General features: G+C 27.8%; 3 protein-coding genes across 7 annotated transcripts in view; 1 reads left to right on the top strand and 2 right to left on the bottom strand.

Moving 5' to 3' along the window:
• Nucleotides 1–1,667: 1,667 nt before the first annotated feature.
• Nucleotides 1,668–21,697, bottom strand: part of LOC114130289 (eukaryotic initiation factor 4A) — an 88,520-nt gene continuing 68,490 nt past the window's right edge. The window contains exons 1-5 of one of the 3 annotated variants that reach the window (XM_027995232.2): nucleotides 6,968–7,136; nucleotides 4,975–5,359; nucleotides 4,544–4,919; nucleotides 3,976–4,478; nucleotides 1,668–2,830 (exon numbers count right to left, since the gene is read on the bottom strand). In XM_027995232.2, coding sequence (XP_027851033.1) covers nucleotides 3,991–4,478; nucleotides 4,544–4,919; nucleotides 4,975–5,346 — 1,236 coding nt within the window. In that variant the 5' untranslated portion in view covers nucleotides 5,347–5,359; nucleotides 6,968–7,136 and the 3' untranslated portion in view covers nucleotides 1,668–2,830; nucleotides 3,976–3,990. Of the gene's footprint in view, nucleotides 2,831–3,975; nucleotides 4,479–4,543; nucleotides 4,920–4,974; nucleotides 5,360–6,967; nucleotides 7,137–21,697 lie in introns of those variants that run through there. The other 2 variants (XM_027995233.2, XM_050202906.1) reach the window with 2 other exon arrangements.
• On the top strand, nucleotides 2,702–15,502 carry LOC114130258 (rutC family protein UK114-like; the record flags this gene model as incomplete). The annotated part of the gene is made up of 4 exons (XM_050202909.1): nucleotides 2,702–2,882; nucleotides 11,732–11,800; nucleotides 15,222–15,277; nucleotides 15,352–15,502. Coding segments are annotated over 4 exons (348 nt in total), but the record flags the coding sequence as incomplete, so codon positions are not given.
• On the bottom strand, nucleotides 16,152–20,077 carry LOC126550781 (uncharacterized). Of its 3 annotated transcripts, XR_007604807.1 has the most exons (7): nucleotides 19,797–20,077; nucleotides 18,805–18,951; nucleotides 18,415–18,518; nucleotides 17,436–17,567; nucleotides 16,778–16,921; nucleotides 16,517–16,715; nucleotides 16,326–16,436 (listed from the first exon to the last, which is right to left on the bottom strand). XR_007604807.1 is itself a non-coding variant. In XM_050202907.1 (6 exons), exons 4-6 carry the CDS (start codon nucleotides 16,806–16,808, stop codon nucleotides 16,256–16,258), a joined length of 414 nt encoding a protein of 137 aa, XP_050058864.1. In that variant the 5' UTR covers nucleotides 16,809–16,921; nucleotides 17,436–17,567; nucleotides 18,805–18,951; nucleotides 19,797–20,076; the 3' UTR covers nucleotides 16,152–16,255. The 3 variants fall into 3 exon arrangements, 2 of the variants coding, with proteins under 2 accessions (XP_050058864.1, XP_050058865.1); XM_050202907.1 differs by lacking the exon at nucleotides 18,415–18,518 and having other exon boundaries at nucleotides 16,152–16,439; nucleotides 19,797–20,076; XM_050202908.1 differs by lacking the exons at nucleotides 18,415–18,518; nucleotides 18,805–18,951 and having other exon boundaries at nucleotides 16,152–16,439; nucleotides 19,797–20,076.

Here is a 21,697-nt window from a genome sequence, read left to right as displayed (position 1 = left end):
AAATGACATTTAGTAGTAGGTACTAAATATATAATCATATTGACATCTAGTTAATATGAACATAATGTATTGATCAGCAGGGCTAGGATTTGTATGCAACAGCATGTTTTTTTTTGCTATGTCCAAATTGAGTAATTATTATGAAAATTGTACTATTTTTATTTTTCATGTTTTTACATATATGGAGCTTAATGCATATTTTTACATATTTAGTATGATTATATTTATTGTATTTAATAATTAAACTGATCAAAGTCTATAACTTGGTTTGTTGATCCAATATAAATTTTATTTTTATAAATATAATTCTATGGTACAATTTACTATGTACGTTCGCCAATCATTGATATTCGAAAATTAAAAAAATTATGTGGTCGCAGCATAGAATACACATATTTCTACTATTGAATAAGAATTGTAAATTTTAGTGCTAAAATAATAATTAATGCACGCGAAAAATAAAATTTTTTTTTAATTTTTAATCTCAATTATACGTATAAATGACAATCAGTTAATCACTGATGTATTTTAATAAATATATCTTTTTGTACCTATATTATTGTGTATGTATTAAAAAAATTAAAATTCATATTTTTGCATATTTTGGTAAATCAAATGCATATTTTACAATTTTTTATTGAATACAAATCCTAGCCCTGTTGATCAGTAATGGCCAATTGGAAATAATACTTTTAAAGATGTCTAGGTATTGGCTGGTAGCTGATTAAAAATTGGTGTTTGTACCCCTACTAAAAAGTAGTTCAACACAATTGAAAAACTTATTTACAAATATATAAGCATAGATATTTAAAGTAAAAGTATAATTACCTGTTTTTTTTTTTTACTTGAGTCAGTTGGTATTATAGATGCATTTTCTATTTCTTAATAGGTAATTATTTAAATATTTGTCAAATGATCTTTGTATAGTATTTGAAAAAAATTAACCACACCAACTTAACTGTAAAAACCAAGTCATTGAGTGGTACAAAAAATATTTTCTTTCAATTAAGAACATAATATTCAAATAAATAGTTCTTGTGCAGTCTCCACTAAATAACATTCACTAAATAAATAACACCTATCGAACAAACCATTTATAGCATTTACTATATTTTTGTAGAGAATCCGTAAAATTTTGCGTTGATATATAACTTCTCAACAAAAACAAACCCATATCCCAAATATTTGTATTCTATGTATTAAACACTTTTTGGCTACTATAGGGGATGAGACTCAAATTAGACTATAAGTCACATACTCTATAGTTGTGTATCAAATGAATACTTGTATTTAACATTTAACTATATTAAAAGTTGCATAATGATTTTGAGACCTAATTGACTGGCCACCAAGTGCCTTTTACGTGAAAAAGCTCCAAGAGCAGCATTATGAAGTATTTAAATACATAGAAGATTTATCACTATAAAAAAATACTTTACAAAGTAAACTATTAATTATCATAATAGACAGATATATAATAAAATGTATGTTTAAAAACTTATAAAATATCATCTAAACCTAACTTCAGACAGATGCCAAGTATTATTTGATGAATTTAAAACATTGTAACTAACAAAAAAGAAAAAATCTATTCTAACACCATAAGAAATGTATAAAACTATCATTACCACAATATTATTCATTGAAAATATTTAAAAAATAACACATTTTTTTTTATTTTTTTATTTTATTATTTTGCATATATTATACATGCTTATCTCTTACCCTAACTGGTTTCAAAATGAAAAAAAAAATGAATATAATTAAGGTACATACAAATTCAAGGAAAACAAGTAAAAAATGAAGTTATCTACTATGAACTTAACGAGGAGTAAATTGTAAAATGAACAATTTCCTTAAAAAAAAACACTCATTAAACTAATTCAAACCTTTAGTTTTAGAAAAACACTCAATTATGTAACTCAATTTTAAGATTATTATATACAAAAATCATGTTCTCTAGGCAGTTATAAAAAAGTGAAAAAACTTGAAATATTAAACCCCAGTTATGACTAATAATAAAATCATTAGACATTAGAATTAAATGAACCACAAAAAATTAAAAATAAATAAATATATAATAAAATACTGAACACCCCATATAAATCACATGAAATTAATTAATTATTAAAATATTATGAAAATATAAAATGTTATTATAATATCATCATAATGCAAAACTAAAAAAGTTATCTCTCAGTATTAAAAAATAAATATTATAACTAAACATTAAAGCTATATATCAAAGGAAACAAAAATAATTGTTTTCCTGTTTACTGAGAAATGAGAATACAAATAATAACTAATAGTAACTAGGTTACTGTAATAATATTTATGACCTCATTACCTATAACCTAATTAGTACATAATGTGTACCAATTTATTCTTTAATAATTACTTAATTATAATCTGATGATTATTTATGTGGTAGTAGTAATTATCTTTCAACCGGAGGATGAATTAACATTTTATTAGATACTTATGTGACCGATAGAAAAATATTGTAATTCATCGAATTTTTTTTTAACGAAATAAGAATTAATATTATGAGTGTAATAAAAAAAATAATAAACTCCCCGTTGGTTCCAAAACTTCCTGGAGCTTACAAGTAAGTGTTATTTAACTTTTACAATGATTAACTTTTTTAATAACGTTTTTATAAAAAAAAACATTTCACCGTTTAAAAAAAAAAATTTAATTGTATTTTACTTTTAATCATAGTCAGGCGGTGCAGGCAGGCAATGTGTTGTATGTTTCTGGTTCTTTAGGCCTAGATGAGAAGACGTTGAAACCGGTCGAGGGTGGAGCAGCAGCTGAGGCTAGGCAATCACTAAAAAATATCCATGCGATACTTAAACATGCTGGCACTTCATTCGATAAAAGTAAGCAAGAAAATACAATTAATGTGCTTTTAACATATAAAATTGCAAAATAACACTACCAGAAATTTTTCTTATAATACCTAATTCATATATCAAATACAAATTATAAGTGGACAATTTTAACCAGAAAACCATAACTCACGATTAAAATAATACATAATAACAAATACAAGTTTTAACTCAGTTGATCAAAATTTGTATTATGTCAGCAAATAGCATATTTTTGAAGCTTTAACAAGAAATGCTAAATCACTTATAATTTATTAACTTTATCTTAATATATTAAGAATTGAGCATTAAATTTCTAAAAAAAATTAATTGTTTAGAAAATCTTCACAAGTCAGTAATTAAATTTTGTTTTTTTTTTTATGAATACATATTTTAATAAAAAAAATTTGTTTGTGATCGGCCATTTAGAATTTAAAAAATGGTATTTTTATTCCACAGTAATGCACAACTTTTATTATCCACAGACCACAACCTATAAAAAATTTATACATAGACACCACTCTTTATAAATAACATTTTTCAACTTAGCCAGTTGGAGTATATACTCCTTTAAAAATGTTTCAACCTTCAGCTTGCACAATATTGCTTTAAACAGTTACTTAACTGTTAATTTTAAATAAAAATCATTATATTTTATTAACATACTTTCAATACTTATAAAATTATTTTTATCTTAATAAACTCCCATCAGTCTTCAATATAATTTTAAAAATTTAAGAGCATAAATATAATATTAAAAAAAACTGCCAATTTCAAGACAACATACTATTAACAACCCAAAAGGAATTATCAAACGGAAGTACAATGAGACTATGAAAATTTTATAATAAGTTTTATTTAAAATCAAAACATACCAAGTATTAAAATGTGCACTTATCATTTTTGTAAATTGGATTATTGAAATAGTCATGTCACTCAAACACAGTAAAATGAAAAGGAAAAAAATGCTTAAGATAAAATATTGGATAGTTATCAATTAATATTTTTTTTTGTTTTTATATAAGTATTTATATATAAAAAGAAAAAAGAAAATTTGAATCGTTTTTGAACGCTGTATTTCACTTGTTTCAAAGTAACTACTCACAGATACAAAGCATGTCTACAGCAAATCGGCCACATTCTGTGGCATCTCGAGCACGTGAGTGTTGTAAAATGATTCAATATCCTTCATAGCTCTTTTGTCGTCTTCGGTGATAAAATTAATGGCGACTCCTTTACGACCAAAACGGCCAGAACGTCCAATCCTGTGAATATAGTTTTCACGATTGGACGGCAAATCGTAATTGATGACCAGAGAAACTTGTTGTACATCAATGCCTCGAGCCAACAAATCAGTGGTAATTAGAACACGACTAGAGCCAGAACGGAATTGACGCATAATTAGCTCACGTTGACGTTGGTCCATTTCTCCATGCATAGCTGATACAGTGAATGTTTTCAAACGCATATTTTCAGTCAACCACTCTACCTTACGACGTGTGTTACAGAAGATCACAGCCTGGGTGATACTAAGAGTGTCGTACAAATCACATAGAGTGTCAAACTTCCATTCTTCTTTGGTAACATTGATGTAAAACTGTTTGATACCTAAATAAATAATAAGAAATAAATTAAGGAAATAGACTTAAGAAACTTATGACAATTATACAAACCTTCCAATGTCAGTTCTTCCTTTTGAACAAGAATGCGTACTGGATTACGCATGAAATGAGTGCTCACATCCAAAACGTCCTCGGGCATTGTAGCAGACAACAGAATGACCTGAATATCTTCTTCGAGGAACTTGAACACCTCTTTAATTTGATCTTTGAAACCTCGAGACAACATTTCATCAGCTTCGTCCAACACAAATATCTTGATAAATTGAGTTCTTAGGGATTTTCTAGCAATCATGTCATAAACACGGCCAGGAGTTCCAACAACTACATGGGATCCAGTATCCAGCTTACGCATATCATCACGAACGTTTGTACCGCCAATGCAAGCATGACAATCAGCTTTCATGAAATCACCCAAAGCAATGACCACCTAAAAACAACATTAAATTAGTAAACAGTTCATCTAATCAAGCAAATAGGATTACCTTTTGAATCTGTTGAGCCAATTCACGTGTTGGTGCCAAAATAAGTGCTTGGCACTCGTTCAAACTTGTATCAATTTGTTGGAGAATAGAAATGGAAAAAGTAGCTGTCTTGCCAGTACCAGATTGGGCCTGAGCAATGACATCATGTCCCTTGATGCACGGCAAAATAGCACGTTGTTGAATAGCTGATGGCTTTTCAAAACCATATCCATAAATACCACGCAACAATTCTTCTTTTAAATTCATCTCATCAAAGTTATCCACCACTTCTTTCCAGTCAGACTCAATAGTTCCACCGACGTCCATGCCAGGTGGTCCCGAGTAGTCATTGGTTTCACTAGGAGGTCCATTTTTCGTCTCATTAGCATTCATTATTTAAAATATTCTGAAATCAATAAAATTAAAATTAAGACTTCACAAAATACAAGATTTAATTCTCACAAATATTATGTGAAATACTTAACATTCAATTAAAAAAAGAATATAGCTAGGCATGTAAGTATAACAATTTTTTATCATTTAATAATATACTATACTTTAATATATTACAGAATTGAAAAATACTAATCTAAAATTCATATAGATAGTTAAAAATGTAAAATAACTTTATTTATGTTAATGCATCTTTTAAGTTTTTTATTAATTGGTTATAAATTATAATATAACAAAATAATACACTAATGCAATATTAATAAAAATTGTTTGAACTACTAAAAAAAGATGACAATTAACATATAATACATTTTACAACAAATTATTGATATGCATGTAATAACAAAACTTCTCAAGGACTGAGACAACAAGAATATACCAAATTATAATTAATTTAAATATATACTTTATTAAAATTAAAAGTCATCACTGACATCACTCATCATTTAATACCTTAAACTATCTAATTGATTTAATATTTAATATCAATAATTTAACAATGTATTTAAATAATAATTTTTAATATAAATTAATTATTTTCTGGCAAAATAATAAAACTCAATCAATTTACTCAGCATATTAAGCTGGTATTTTATAAAGTTAATTTCAATTAACATGCATATAATATATACAGGATACATACATTGTTTAATATTAGAAGACAATTATATTAACAATCAATAGGTACTCACTAAAATTATGATAAGTAAATACAGTATAGTAGTATATACAGCTTAATGTAAAACTAACATATACAATAAAAGTAAAAAAATGGATATAATAAAAGTAGACAACAACTAATAGAATAAAGATAAGACATATTCTCTTAACGCTGAGTTAGCAACAGAATATATTAATTAAAATTCTCTAATAAAATGTTAATGAAGTTTAAAATATAAGGATACAACAAATACGTAACATTTATATTTATAATACTACTAAAATGGTAAAATAACGAACATATATACTTTGAACCAATCAATTTTATCAATTATAGTACGGCAAACGTTAATTTTTACAAAGTTGACTTGTAAAAACTACACTTAGAGGACTAATTGTTAAACCGTACAAGCAACCCTAAACACAGCAAACCAACACTAGAAAAACGGCAAATACACTTAACCAAAAGTTTAGTGTCGATAACGCTGATGTTAGTCTGTTCACACTTTGGTCATTAAAAGCAGTCCTAAACACACAAGAAATCTTTAAAACCGGTCGGACGTCCGAAACACTTACACCGGGAGTCTAACCTAAAAGATCACCCCAACCTGCGGTGGTTTCGTAAGGGCGCCTGCCCAAGGGCGGTCCCCACGTGACGAACATCCCCTTAAGCGAGAGGCGTTAATACCGCGAAAATGACAAATATTATACTATTAACTGCCATCCGAACGACCACAGCCGTCAGATGACGGGGAAGCCAAAACTAGCGCGGCCGTACGACGGCATCCATGATGTGGCCGTCGGACAGCCACCACCGACTACCAGTCGACAGACGGAAACGGTGCATTTATAAAAATTTATCGCGCCAGCATTAAAATAAAAAATATGAATGTGTACTTACATACTTTAAAAACGATTATAGTCGCAAAACGAAGAAATGTATCTAAAAAGAACACATTTTGACAATCGAACAATGTAGAAAACGCTTAAAGTACATGTGATTTGCCGAGAGGAAATCGGAAGAGAAAGAAGCAGATAGGGTGAGAGACGACGGATAGCGTACAATCGACGAGCGTTTGGTGAGGTTAGCGCGCAGTGTGACCACGCGTCGCATCAAAAAACAGCGATCGATAATGAAAGTGCGTGCGCGACCTCGCGTCTATTTTCCCTACGAGCCGCCGGACTGGACCTTCCCTACATGCCCGACCCGGATCTCGGGCCGGTTGGCGACACTGGGCGGCTCGTGTGCGTCCATCACACACTGACTGTCGTACGTAGTTGCCGCCGTTGTTGATAAACAAAAACGCCATCGCCGACCGCACCCCACCACCCGCCGGCCATGTGACGCACTGGCCACTGACGCGCCACGGCCCACTAAAATACCGAATACGGCTAATATGTGATCACGGCATCGCGCCACTTTTATCTCGGACAGTCGCGTCATTGCCATTTGCCGAGCACTCGATACTTACCATTTATATATATATCATGTGACTATATAGTCAGACTGACTTTACCTTTCGGATTTTGATCTCTCACCCGCTAACCGTGATGCACTACCAAAACGTATCTACTCTTTAACACGGTATGATCACTCGTAGCGGCATGAAAACACGAGTGGGCAGTTGCCTCTCCAGGAAAAATATTGAGAGGGCAAACTTATCATTTTGCCCCCTCATAAACTAAATAGCATTAAACAATTTTTATGAAATATTTAATATTCGTGTTGAAATTACTTTTGTACAATTATAATACATTTATAAAAGAAAATAATTATTATTTCAATATTATCAATACTACCATAAATAAATAACTAATGGTAAATTCTATAAATTTGTGGTTACTAATATAATATTGTGATTACTTTTAAAACATAACATACATATACCACATATTATATTTTTTTTATTAAGATGCACAATCTGTACTGTTTAGCACATTAAGTGCGTGTGGTAATAGAGAACAAAAATACAATGAAAATATAGAAATAAGAAACCACCCATTAGTGACATTTAACTGCGACATTATTTAAATATAAATTATAAAAGTATAAAAGTTTATATATTTTATATATATTATAAAAGTATGAGATGTTAACTATTCTTATTCAGATAATAAGCAATTAAAATATAAGGGGGAATGTATTAGATAAGTTGAATATGTGAAGATTTTTAAATGGGTCAGTAAATATTATGATTAATTTTTTCCCCTCCATTAATAAGAGCCAAGTGCCGCCTATGTGATCATCACACCTGTCGTTACCGATCAGTCAAAATTCATTTCATATTTTTACCATTAGTTCGTTTCGTCATTACACCCCCATCCGAGATCCCTGTAGGCCCTACCTACACGAATCCGCTTTTTCAGACGTAATAGTAATATAATAATATGCTAATAATTCGTATCTAACAACGCGATAGTGATGAAACTACGATAAATAATAATAAAACTAACTTTCTAGCATGAATGTTTGTCCATTTTCTAATACCTATCTATTATACTATTATTATATTGCTAATACAATACGCCAATGAAACGCTTTTTTATTCCTTTATGGATTTATATTACCGCCGAAAAATATGTATTGTTAGTTTATGAATTCGACATTTAAAAACAAATTGCTCTAATCGGTCTAATCTCTCAATTTATTATTTCATTTATTATTTTACTCTTTTCTCATAATGATAAAACGAATCAAATGTCATATTATATAAACTATAATTCTAGTAATAATCTATTTTATTTTATTACTTTAAATATCAAAATTAATAGTCACCATATTATATATCTATATCATAAATAAATATAAGTTTCATGATAAATTAATAGGTAACTATTATAATGGTATATCAATTACTCAGAATTGACATTAGGTACACATGCTACATGCACATATAAAATATAGAAGTTAGGTACTAAAATATATTTAATTAATTATTTAATTGTATAGTAATATATGACATAATTACAATATATATAATGTTTTTATATAATTTGATGTCATTTCAAAATAAAATTCCTGAAAAAACTATTTTACTCTGCGTAGAATGCTGTCAAACGTATCTAAAGCCGCTCCTATATAATAAATATTTTAAAATTAATTTAGTAATTATAATTAATACTAATACAAATAATACAATAGTATTCTAATGGATAGAGAAAAATATTAGACATAATGTGGGTTAGTACTTATAAAAAATAGTGATTGCGACTTACAAGAAGTTCAATTGTGCATCCAAGATGACGTGTAGATACTCCGAGCCAGACTTCTGCTTCTATGAAAGTCTGGACATTTTTCTAAGATCTGGCATCATGCCTGCTTTTAGTGAAATTTGTTCAGTTATACGCTATACATATTGTATTATATACTATTACCTATAATCTAATACCAATCTCAAGCATAACTTCTATAAGTTCTAATCAGTATACACAGGGCCGGCGGAATGCAGGGGTGCCCTGGGCGAAAGCCCAGGACAGCAATTTTTGTCTAAATACTCATGGGTGACATTTTAGCATTAATATTTAGTTTTAATAGGACAGCAAAATAGCTTGTACCGGCTCTGAGAATACAGTATAGTCAGTAGTCAGTACTCATAATGACAAATGCATAAGATGTATGAGAGTATGTGACATGAAAATAAATAATAATTATGAAATGTGAGCTCTTCATAAATCATAGCTAAGCTGCTACTAAAGCAAGTAATTTTAATTTTAATTATTTTCCAAATTCAAACATTGTTAATTTAGGGATATGAAAGCTCCTATACTACGATAAAAAAAACTGGATTATCTAAATACCTAAATGGTCTATCTAATATAAATAAATAGGTATATTGGTATATAATATATATTATAAATAAGTACATTTCGATAATTCGATGTCGTTGGTAAATTTTGATCAGACAAAATTAACTGATAGATACTAATGATTCTTGATTCTATTGCAGTTTTACAATTTATTTCATACCTAATATTTATCAGAACAATTTTTAAAAAATAATCTACTCTGCAGTATATTTTTATGATAAATAAACAAGATATTTGTGAGTGAATAAATAATGGATGGTCGTCAAGAATCGCATATAATTATATACTCAACTTTTTATAAAAGCTATCACTGAACATTAAAAATATAGACTCAATTTCTATGAATAATTGTAAATTGTAATTATAATATTCTATAGGAACCATTTTTAATAGTTATTTCATAAATAATAACATAATATGAAGACATTTTACATAATGCATTAAATAATAAATAAATTCTTGTCTTGCACTAATGTCTAATGTACTATGATTTTTCTATTTCTTTATAATTTATACTAAGACATTTATTTTAAACACATTTCTCATCTGTTCAACATTGAAACATTTTAAGTACTTATCGTATAATAAATGTAAATAATAAATTTATAACAAAGAGATAACACACGACACACGTAGTGTCACGTACTATAAATACTAATCTTGAACTGGCTAAATCTATTGTGCTCGTAGCTATTTCCAATTAGACTCAGTAAACTCAATAAACTACAATAACTGGCTAGGTTAGGTTATCTACATGAGAAGCAGTTGTAGTCTTGTAGATCACTTAAAACGTTTTCTTTATTTACCCAATTTATCATCTCTGGCCTATATTTAATAATTTATATTTTACAATATTTTATAAGAAACACACACAATAATAATATATATAAAATATTTTTATAATTTAGCGCAATATTCTAAGACCGTGGTCTTCAATAAACTATTAACAGATAATATATCATTGTGATGTTATCATCATTCAACAGGTCGTATTGATAATATTATACATAGGTTTCTAAACATACCTAATATAACCCTAATCCAAATTGAAAAAAAATTATGCTTTTTGAATTTATATCGGTAGAACTCGTAGAACTGTCAAAATAGTCAGTAGATACTACTGATACTAGGTATAGCCGTATCAACTATCAAATAAAGTATGTGTATTTTAAAATGTATAACTAAAATGTCTACACAAAATATATTCTTGTAATAATTATTATATAATTAAATTGAACGTACCTATTATATTGTTATAAATATTTAATAATAATAAATATTATTTTAATTATTCTGGGATTTAAAACTGCGCATAAACATTTAAAATAAGGTTGAATATTGAATCTTTATTGTTCATAATATATTAATGAGTAATGACCATTTCCCATTTCGTAACTTTCGATAATTGGCATTTGGCACTGCAATGATGAATATATTTAAGATAACCTAACACGTGTGTTATAGGTAATGACTATACACTAACAGTATTGAGTATACAGTATAAAGTTTATTTTTCAATTTTGTTATAAATATAAATTATTATAAATAATGATTAATGAATAATGGATAGATAGTTACACTATATTTTTATTTATATACCTACATTTTGGATCGTGACTTATTATTACATACCTATTTACATTTATACAAAAAAAACTTACATTTTACTTACACATAACACGTGCTAGTATAATTAAATGGTTTATATAAATATAACTTAATATATTAATAATATTTAATAGATTAATATTAAATATTTAAATAATATATACACGTATTATAATATTAGTGTGTCCCATACATAATGCACAAGCACAATAAATATTTATTTATTTGTATTTGTTATTATATTTTTCAGTTGCCAAGACCACAATATTGCTGAGTGATATTAATAACGCGAAGTTTGTAAACGAAGTCTATCAAGAATGTAATTAATATGATCATATTATTTTCATAATTTTAAAATAGTTATACTAAAAAGCTGGTAACAGTGATTTTGCTATCAAAATGTACTTTTAGTACGTATGGGTAATGGTTATATGTATACTTATATTTTACTGCATGGGCGTTCCCAAGAGGGGGCAAGACGGGGTACTTGCCCCCCCTGGAACAATGTTATTTCCACAGCAATTGGTAAAATTTCCAACAAGAAATAAGCTTCTAAAAATAGGTCTACCTATGTATTCAGATAAAAAAATTTGCCCCCCCTCTAGAAAAATGTCTAGAGACGCCCATATATTACTGTCTTACTTATAGCCTATAAGTTATAAGCTATATCATATTATATAGGTACAATCGTATAGATGTAATTTACTAATCTACTTACCTACATTCAATTTTGTGTAAGTATTTAAATACAGATTATAATCTACAACAGTGTTTCCCAGGAAAACATGGAGTGTGGTGAAAATTTAAAATTTTTTATTGTACAAAAACACAACAGATAAATTTTTTCTAAAAAGTCAGTGATACAATTTTACATATTTTTTAGATTGATGTTGTTATTTGTTAATAATAATTCAAGATAAGAATTAATTGTTCAATAACTACATTCTTTTCAACAAATCGTTTATAACTTGGTAGTAATTTTTTTTGACTTATATCAGTCGATTAATTTGTTATGAAAACTTTTAGCCATCACACGGAATTTCAGAAATATATTTTAAAATCTCTGTAAAATCACGTATTATTTCTGTCACTATATTCTTATCAGTATCGTCAATTTTGTTTGTAATTAAAAACTTACCTATTCATAGTTTAATATTACGAAGTTCTCATTTTGGAAAATAGACAATGTTTATCCAAAGTGTGTCGCGAAGGAAAAGAATTTTTGGAACCATTGATCTAATAAAAAACACAGTCAAGTGCATTTTATGATTTCATATATACAATCACGCTTACCTTCTTTTTACAGTTTTACACTTGCATAATGTCATGAATCACGATAGAAATAACTATCTAGTTATGCATAATGTAAAATAAAAATAAACTACATTAATTGATTAGGTAAATTCTGATTATTGGAGTTTTTATGTATCGAGTATACCAGTTACCTACTTTAAACCTTAATACCATATTTTAAATTACAAGAAAATAATCGTTAATGAGTTTATTGTGGTACAAACTTATTGAATGGCCCCTTTTTTTATAAATTATTAATCATAAACGATTTTATTGAAAGTTTGGATGAATCTAATTCGAAATGTAAAAATACGAAGGAGTCAATAGTAGTGTTATTATAGTCCATTTTCGCTATTGAGCGGTAAGACGTGACTCGACGCCGCTCAATCATGTCAGTCAAAGCGACCCGGACGCGTTTTCGTTCTCGGACGTCGATCGCGGTACTCGGGTCCTATAAGAACGCAATTTGCTAGTGCGCCGCCTCACTCTCTCGTCGGCAGCATAATAAAATACTCGATGTTAAAACTTTTGACCGATCCGCGTCCATAGACTCCTGGTACGAAGTTGCCCTATTTGACGAAACACCGTAACGCATCATCATCAGGCCGAGTCGGTTTTGAACTATTTTATAATATATTATTAATCATTATTTATTTTAATTTTATTATATATTTTAATGTTTATGTAAATATGTAATCACCTACTTAGTTTACCGTAGCTTATTATTATTATTATTATTATGATCTTGATATTATATTATAACGGCTACAAGGTTAAAACGACTTTAAGGATCTACTCACTCAAACCGTTCACTATTCGGCGAGAAAGCGAGTGGATCTGGTACTGTTTGTATATTATAAACACGGAGTAGGTACATTAAATTAAAAAAAAAAAAACTAGAGAACTTGCTTTACTGTGCAAGTATACTATCTTGACCTAATCGTCTTAATCCACAGCTCACATCAAGTTAACATTTAATTGAATTTTCATGGATTTTTAATTAAAAACTAAATAAATAAACTTTTGTAATTTTGACAAATATAAAAATGTAAAGCACAAGACATTGTACACTTATAAAATAAAAAAAGTATATTTAATATAAATTATCAATAGTCAATTCACAAATTGCTGCTTGAACAACTTTTGAACTATGTACTCAATTCGAAATTCGATATTTATACTAACAAACAAAAATTTTAAATTGTATTATACCTTCATAAATAATTGACTTCGATAAAGTTCACAGTTTAAACAGTATTGAAGTATACCTATGTTGTAATTATCATAATTTTTTATTATACTTGTACTATTATTTATTTTGAACTACCTATATAAGTATATACCAATGTATAATGTGAGACGTCGGCTAATTTATATGTCATTGTGATAATTTTACAAAGAATTCAAACCTGTAATCAAATTTTAATTTCTATGTGGCACATATTGTATAATAACATCGATTAAAAATAGAACTTATGAGTGTAAATTTAAATTACGACACTAGACAGTGAAAGAAAATCGTCTTTAATTCGGATAACGGGTTAGTTATCTGCAGTAGGTTATTCAGAATTTTTTAAAGTCGAGTTATTAGCTATTATACAATAGTTACATAAGTAACTTCTACACAACGTACAACATTTAATTTTACAATCTATGATTCAGTGCACATAATGCAGAGCTTGCGTTAAGGAATTTTCAGAATTGTAGTAATTTAGTGTATGTAGACCTATTTTTTTTTATCTTAATTTTTGAAAAATAAGACACTAAAAATATGGTATTATTGGTATTTACATTTTTTAACCAAGTCTATTTGTTTGAAAAATTTAAAAATATTGGTGGTGTTATTTAATTGAGGACTTCCTCAATTAATAAAGAATTGTTAAAGAGAAAACCAGGGGCGGATCCAGAAATTTATCAAGGAGGGGGGGGGGGTAATATGATACTGAACGCTGAATATTACTAGTATTTCTCACAAATTAAAATGTAATAAATGTGTATATAATACGCTCAAGGGGGGTATTTACCCTATCATTCCCCCACCTGGAAAAAACGTGAAGTTAAGTATTTAAGACAGTGAATAATAATTATGTGTGCAGTTGTAAGGAGAATTTTAAATGTATTTCAAGATGGACCAAATTCCTTATTTATTAAAGAGGAATATTCTGGTTAAACCTGGCTCTGTTTGTAACTATTTGTTCTTTACTTGATGAGTTGTCAGGATATACTTGCTTGTTTGGTAACAGTTTTTTTTGTTGTTTCTTAGTTTATTGGTTCTGTCATGTTTTTATAATCCATTTTTAAATTAATCAGGTCTTTAGTTGGAATTTTATTAATGGAGTAGGTAGTTGTGGATTTAACCGCTTTATACTTATATTTTCTTGTAATTACCAATAATTAATATTGTAGATACTGAATCTATTAATATTTGTTGATTATTTCATTTTCAGTTGTAAAAGAACCATATCCAGCCAGATCTACTTATCAAGTAGCTAAATTACCATTGGTGAGAAATTAATATTATATCTTAAAAACTAAGTATTTTAATAATTAACAATTAAACTATATTTTATTTTTCAGGACGCGCTCGTGGAAATCAAAGTGATAGCTATTGTTGAATAATGATTTGTCAATTGCCACCATTTGTAAAATTCCAAGACTATAATTGCTATTCTAATAAGGCAATTATAAGTTGTAAAATATTTTTTATTATCTAGTATAATTTGGATAAGTAGACATGTTTTATTATACTACACATTTTGATCTTAGGATTATAGGTAAGAGCAAAAATTGTAGTAATATGTATCAGTATGTTGTATACAATGGACTACGGTATATCAATTTTATGGAAACATTAAAATAATAAACATTTCCTTATAACGACACTACATTATATGTACATACTATACTTTCACTCAAAAGACTCAATTAGAGACTAAATTTTGGGGTTGAACTGTCAATCAAAACGGTCATTTCAATTGAATATTACAATTAGCTGAGTAAAATAGATCATTTTGCATGTACAACAATTTGCTTTGTTATTTACATTGTATGTAGCTTAGTAACACTAAGATAAAAATTAACATAAAAAAAAAAAAATTGTAATATTTAACTAGTCCTAGCATATACTATTAGATATCAGTGTTTTAATAATTCCAAAATATGATATACCAATTGAATTGGTAATAATATTACATACATTGGTACATAGCTATAATAGTTTTTTTTTAAAATGTTGAGATATTAAAAACCAATGAACATTTATTATGTCAGAAAAAAAATCTTATATTTTCTAAAATCAATTACAAATTATTTTCAAAATATATAGTTATTGGTTTATAACTTATAAATTATAAGTAATAAAAATAAAATCAATAATATCTTATGAAAAAAATGTATTGTTAAAAATTAAAATACATAGAATACTGGCATAAACAGCACAAGGACAATGGAATGTGCTATGATTAAACGCTAACAAATTTCCCTAATATTTTCGTGACATGCCACTCATTTTATAACTATTAAATCTACAATCACTATAGTTTATTGACATATTTAATCCAATGTTTGGTTTTACTTGATGGTTATTTCCATATAAGGTGTTACTACTTGAACTACGGCCACTTATTGACATAGATGAAGGATTACTTGAAGTATTGTTCCATCTGCTAAGACAAGTAATAATATTGTTGTATACATATTACATAAATTACTAATACACTAATTTAAGAAATATATAACATACTTTTCCAGAGGTGGTTGACGAGGACGTTGCCATACAGTTGTTTCAATTTCTCGACTATTATTACTATTTGACCAAGGATCTGGTCTCGAGCTTATTACCATATTATTAGTCCCAGAGCTTGAGCTAAGTGTACCATAAGAACTCTTTACTGGAGCTGATGACCAAGTATTACTTTCACTGCTGAGGGACACTCTATAGGCTGTTATAAAAGTAGCATTGTGATACAGAACCAAACAATTATAAATTGATTTAATGACTTACAACTTTTGTTTGAATCATGATGCATGAGCATGTCTGTTACTACCTCCACTACTTTAATCTTTCTTACGAGATTCTTCTCTACGATCTAACCGATCATCACGGCTTCTGTAATGATGATCTGCTGCTGGTGGAGCATCATCATATCTACAATCAGTATAAAACATTACACCCATTTGTCAAACTCTACCGAGTCAACCAGCTATAAGCAGACCGTGTATAGAGGCCAAGTCCTTATAGTTGACCGCCAACTACGTTTTTTAATTTAGAACAGTGTAGTAATACACATAAAAGGGTTCATTTAAGTCTATAATATTAAATTGTTTCTTAAACCTGTACAAACATAAACAATACTAAATTAATTGTTTAGCTGTCAAAAGTCGAATTTTACTGTACAAAGTTCAAAAATCCTATGAATATTGATTTATAGAAATATACAAGAACTTTGAATTATCAAAACAAGTAAAATGGAAAACATTTAACTTTATTAAAATCTGTATCATTGCCTGTACAAACCAAGATAATTATGATTGAAAAATCTAGCTGTCAAATGGCTGAATTTTAATTTACAAAATTCTTATGAACTGTGATCATCACTTACCACAGTAATAAAAGTAAGAATTTTGAAATAAATAACTATAGGTTAGTAAACAAACATTACCTGATGTTCACGGTAGTCTTTGAGTCTTGATGCTGGTGGGGGTTGAGGTGGTGGTGATGGCCTCATACAACGGGAATCTGACAAATGCGGTTCATATGCTCTTTCTTGTTCTTTTTGTTTTAGCCTTTCAGTCTGATAAAATAAGTAATGCATCAAAAAGATAAGTTTCATTTATTACTATAATAACTAAAAAATTATAAATATTTATTAGTAAAAATATAACTTTCTTTCATTCTTGTCAAGTATAACTTATTATTTAACATTAGTTTGAAATGTTATAATGACAAATGAACAAAAGATTAAATTACACAAATCTAGTAAGTAATAATGTAACATCCGGTCACAAACTAATTGTCAAGAAGAGTATCAATTAGAGAACAATGGATGATATTGGTATAGCGAACATATAAATAGAAAAAAATCAATATGATTAATCTCAGAGTGCAGTTCGCAGACTCAAAATGCAACTTTACAACAATAATGTAACATCCGGTCACAAACTAATTGTCAAGAAGAGTATCAATTAGAGAACAATGGATGATATTGGTATAGCGAACATATAAATAGAAAAAAATCAATATGATTAATCTCAGAGTGCAGTTCGCAGACTCAAAATGCAACTTTACAACAATAATGTAACATCCGGTCACAAACTAATTGTCAAGAAGAGTATCAATTAGAGAACAATGGATGATATTGGTATAGCGAACATATAAATAGAAAAAAATCAATATGATTAATCTCAGAGTGCAGTTCGCAGACTAAAAATGCAACTTTACAACAATAATGTAACATCCGGTCACAAACTAACTGTCAAGAAGAGGTTCAATTAGAGAACAATGGATGATACTGGTATAATGAATATAAAAATAGAAAAAAAAATCTACATGTAATAATGTTTTAAATAAAAATATTTAATCAGTATATAATAGTTAATTTTAATTTTTGAAACCTAACCTAACCTAAACCTAAACCTAACCTTTCCATACTTTGAAAAAAGTTGTTTTAAATCAGTGGCTTTAGTGATTGATGCCTAGCCATTAACCCAAATGTTGCGAACCAAAGATGAGTTATTTTTCTTTGCTAAAATAAAATTTTTAAATTGAAATTCAAAGAACACATATAATTTAAATTGTATGATATACTTAAAGAACTTAAAGAATACAATAATTTTAAACGCAATAATAAATTAATGAATATTGTATTTTAAAAAATTAAGTCAGTGCTCAACTATAAGGATTATACAAAATTAATTGTACAATCTATAGCATTATTGTTAAAACTGGAAAATTGTTTGTTTTTTCATTATCTGTGCTTGATTTAGTGTATTGCATTTACACTGTTAAAAGTAATTAAAAGAATGTTTTACCATTTTTTGTCAGCAGCAGTCAAAGAACACCCATTTGTCTATTCCCACTGAGTCAACCTCTTATAAGCACACCGTGTATAGCAACCATGCCTTTATATTTTCGGCCACCAACTACGTTTCTTATTTTGAACAGTGTAGTAATACACACTAAAATAAAAAATGTTTCATTATTTATGGATGTCACAATTTTTTATATTTAGGGATATGTGAATAAAAATAATCAAGGAACCATTGGATTAAACTATAAGTCTATATAACAGTAAATTGTCGGTAAATTATTTCTTAAACCTGTACAAATATAAACAATACTAAATTAATTGTTTAGCTGTCTAAAGTAAAATTGTACTGTACAAAGTTCAAAAATACTATGAATATTAGATTTATAGAAATATACATGAACTTTGAACAATTAAAACAAGAAAAATAATAATAATAACAATAATAATTTTGAATATTAATTGTTTCCCTTCAAAGTTATAAAACCCAATCAATTTTATACTTAGCATATTAAGCTAGTATTGTATAAGGTTATTTTAAATTAACAAATATATATATAATATACACAGGATACATTAATTGTTTTAATATTTTAAGATAACTTTATTAACAATCAATTGATACTTACTAAAATGATAATGGTAAATAAATGTAGTGAGCAACAACTTAATGTAAAACTCTAACACATACAATTAAAGTAAAAAAATGTACATAATAAAAATAGTGGATAACTAAAAAAGCAAAGATTTTCTCTAGCACAAAGTTAATAATAGATAATATTAAATAAAAATAACTATAGTAAAATTTAAACAAATTTTAAAATATAAAAAATACTATTACAAATACCTAATATAATATAACATTAATATTTATAATACTACTAGTATGGTAAAATAAACAACATATTATATAGGTACTTTGAACCAATAGATTTTATCAACTAAGAATCATTGACTTGTTTAATACTTAACATTATTATAAAATAAAATACTTACCGAGCAGGATCTTTGGAAAATGAAAAAAAACTAATCGATTCTTTTTGGGTTTTCAATTCTCCGCGCGGTTTTATTATGCATTTAAACGAATATCCACTCTTACAACCCAACATTGTAATAATAAGATACTTGATATTATGCCCGATATTTCTCAAAGAGACACAAACCATAAGCTTTTTAACGAATTAAAAGTTATATGACTTGTATGCGATAAAAACGTGTTCTTTTTAATCGTGCGTGTAACAAATGCTCGTTTTTTCCACTAACCTTAAATCATGAACATGAAAATTAGAGATATCTCCGCTGAGATAGATAAGATTAGAGATGCCCCCCCCCTTATATATATTATCTATGGGATAACCAAACAATATCAATATTATATTGTATATATATAATATATATATATCGATATTTATAATTATTGTTGATACATTATTAATTACTGTAAAATGTAAATACTGTAGTGGTTACTTAATTGTATTTATTTAAGTATACTTCTACGTCCTGCCAAATATGTTGACGAAGTATTTAACATTACAAATGTAATTTACAATTGATCTTATTTGTCATCATAGGTATTTGTAATATTATAAAATGGCATTTTACTTAATTTCCATATTATATCACGTCTTTTAAAGATTTAATTATTACTAATTTTTTTTTTTAACTTAGCTTTTTTTTACACGGAGTTATAACGAAGTGTTTTAAGTTTTTGGTGTGATACATTTATCAAAGCTTCGAATTACTCAAAATATGACAGAAATGTCCTTAAAATAGGGAAATAAAAAAATTACAAATATTTGTTTGTAGTAATTTCAAAGTTTTAAGTTATCGGCATAATGGTCGACAAGAAACGATAAGAAGTGATCTAGTGTGAAATCAGTAAAAATGACTAAAAATGTCAAAAAATGACTTAAAAAGTAATTAACACCAAAATATACAAAATAAAAATTAGTTATTCAGAATTCAGATTCACATGCTAATGAAACAGATTTGTGGCCAGAAAAGTATCTTCTAAAAAGTTCTAAAAAAAATGCAAAATACATCAACTTCCAAGCCCTACTGATTAGTAAGTTGCTCTCGAATTAAAAATGTCAGAAATTATGAAAGTCAACGAAAAGAGTACCAAAATAATTATAGGTGATTATTCATATACCTTTTAACATACGTTACCTAATAAAAACAAAACGGTGGCAATGCAGTCACAAAACAAGGAATAATTGCCCGGGAATACTATGTTGATCGTGGGAGTTAGCGAACCCTGTGCTTCAAATTGAGCACAACCACGCAGGGAATAATCAAATTAAAATAAATGAAAATGTACAGTATTATATTATTATTATAGATACCTACCGGAATTTTTTTTAAATATATTATTGTTTTTGACGATAGTTAAATAAGCTATTTTTTTAATATTGTTATATATACCGGACTTTTTTTACCACGATTCCTATTTTATCTTATAAGTTATGTATGTTCAAGTTCAATACATTGAAGAACTTCTTCTGGTATTTCTAAATGTTAAATAAGTGATTTTACAATATTAGTTAATTTTTAAAAAATGTTTGGTTTGTTGCTTATGTATAGTCCTTATGAATTTCTTTAAAATGTTTTTCTGATATTTTTACAGCTCTTAATAAATTGTTTGATGAAATCTCCAAGCTTCTTTTAGACACATATTTTGAACAAATTCATTGTATCTGTGTTATGTGTGCCTATTAACTGGATACATTTTTCAGAAAACCTATTTACTATACAACCAGTTACATACTTACATATCGTGCACAATGCTCCTCAATGCTGTCATAACATGATTCTTCAATGTCTACCTAAAATACGTATGCGAGTTGTAATATTTGTTTGAAACCGAGACTTCTCGCGCCGCGCTTTTGACAAGCAGT

The sequence above is a fragment of the Aphis gossypii genome, chromosome 3 (genome assembly GCF_020184175.1).
Source record: "Aphis gossypii isolate Hap1 chromosome 3, ASM2018417v2, whole genome shotgun sequence".
Taxonomy (NCBI): Eukaryota; Metazoa; Arthropoda; class Insecta; order Hemiptera; family Aphididae; genus Aphis; species Aphis gossypii.
This window is presented reverse-complemented; position numbering and strand designations above follow the sequence as displayed.

Coding starts and splice junctions, on each gene's coding strand:
- LOC126550781 (XM_050202907.1), bottom strand. CDS start 16,808: ATGCTCATGCATCATGATTCAAACAAAAGTT. Junction 16,716..16,777: donor TCATGATTCAAACAAAAGTT/GTAAGTCATTAA, acceptor CTTTTATAACAG/CCTATAGAGTGTCCCTCAGC. Junction 16,440..16,516: donor CGTCAACCACCTCTGGAAAA/GTATGTTATATA, acceptor TACTTGTCTTAG/CAGATGGAACAATACTTCAA.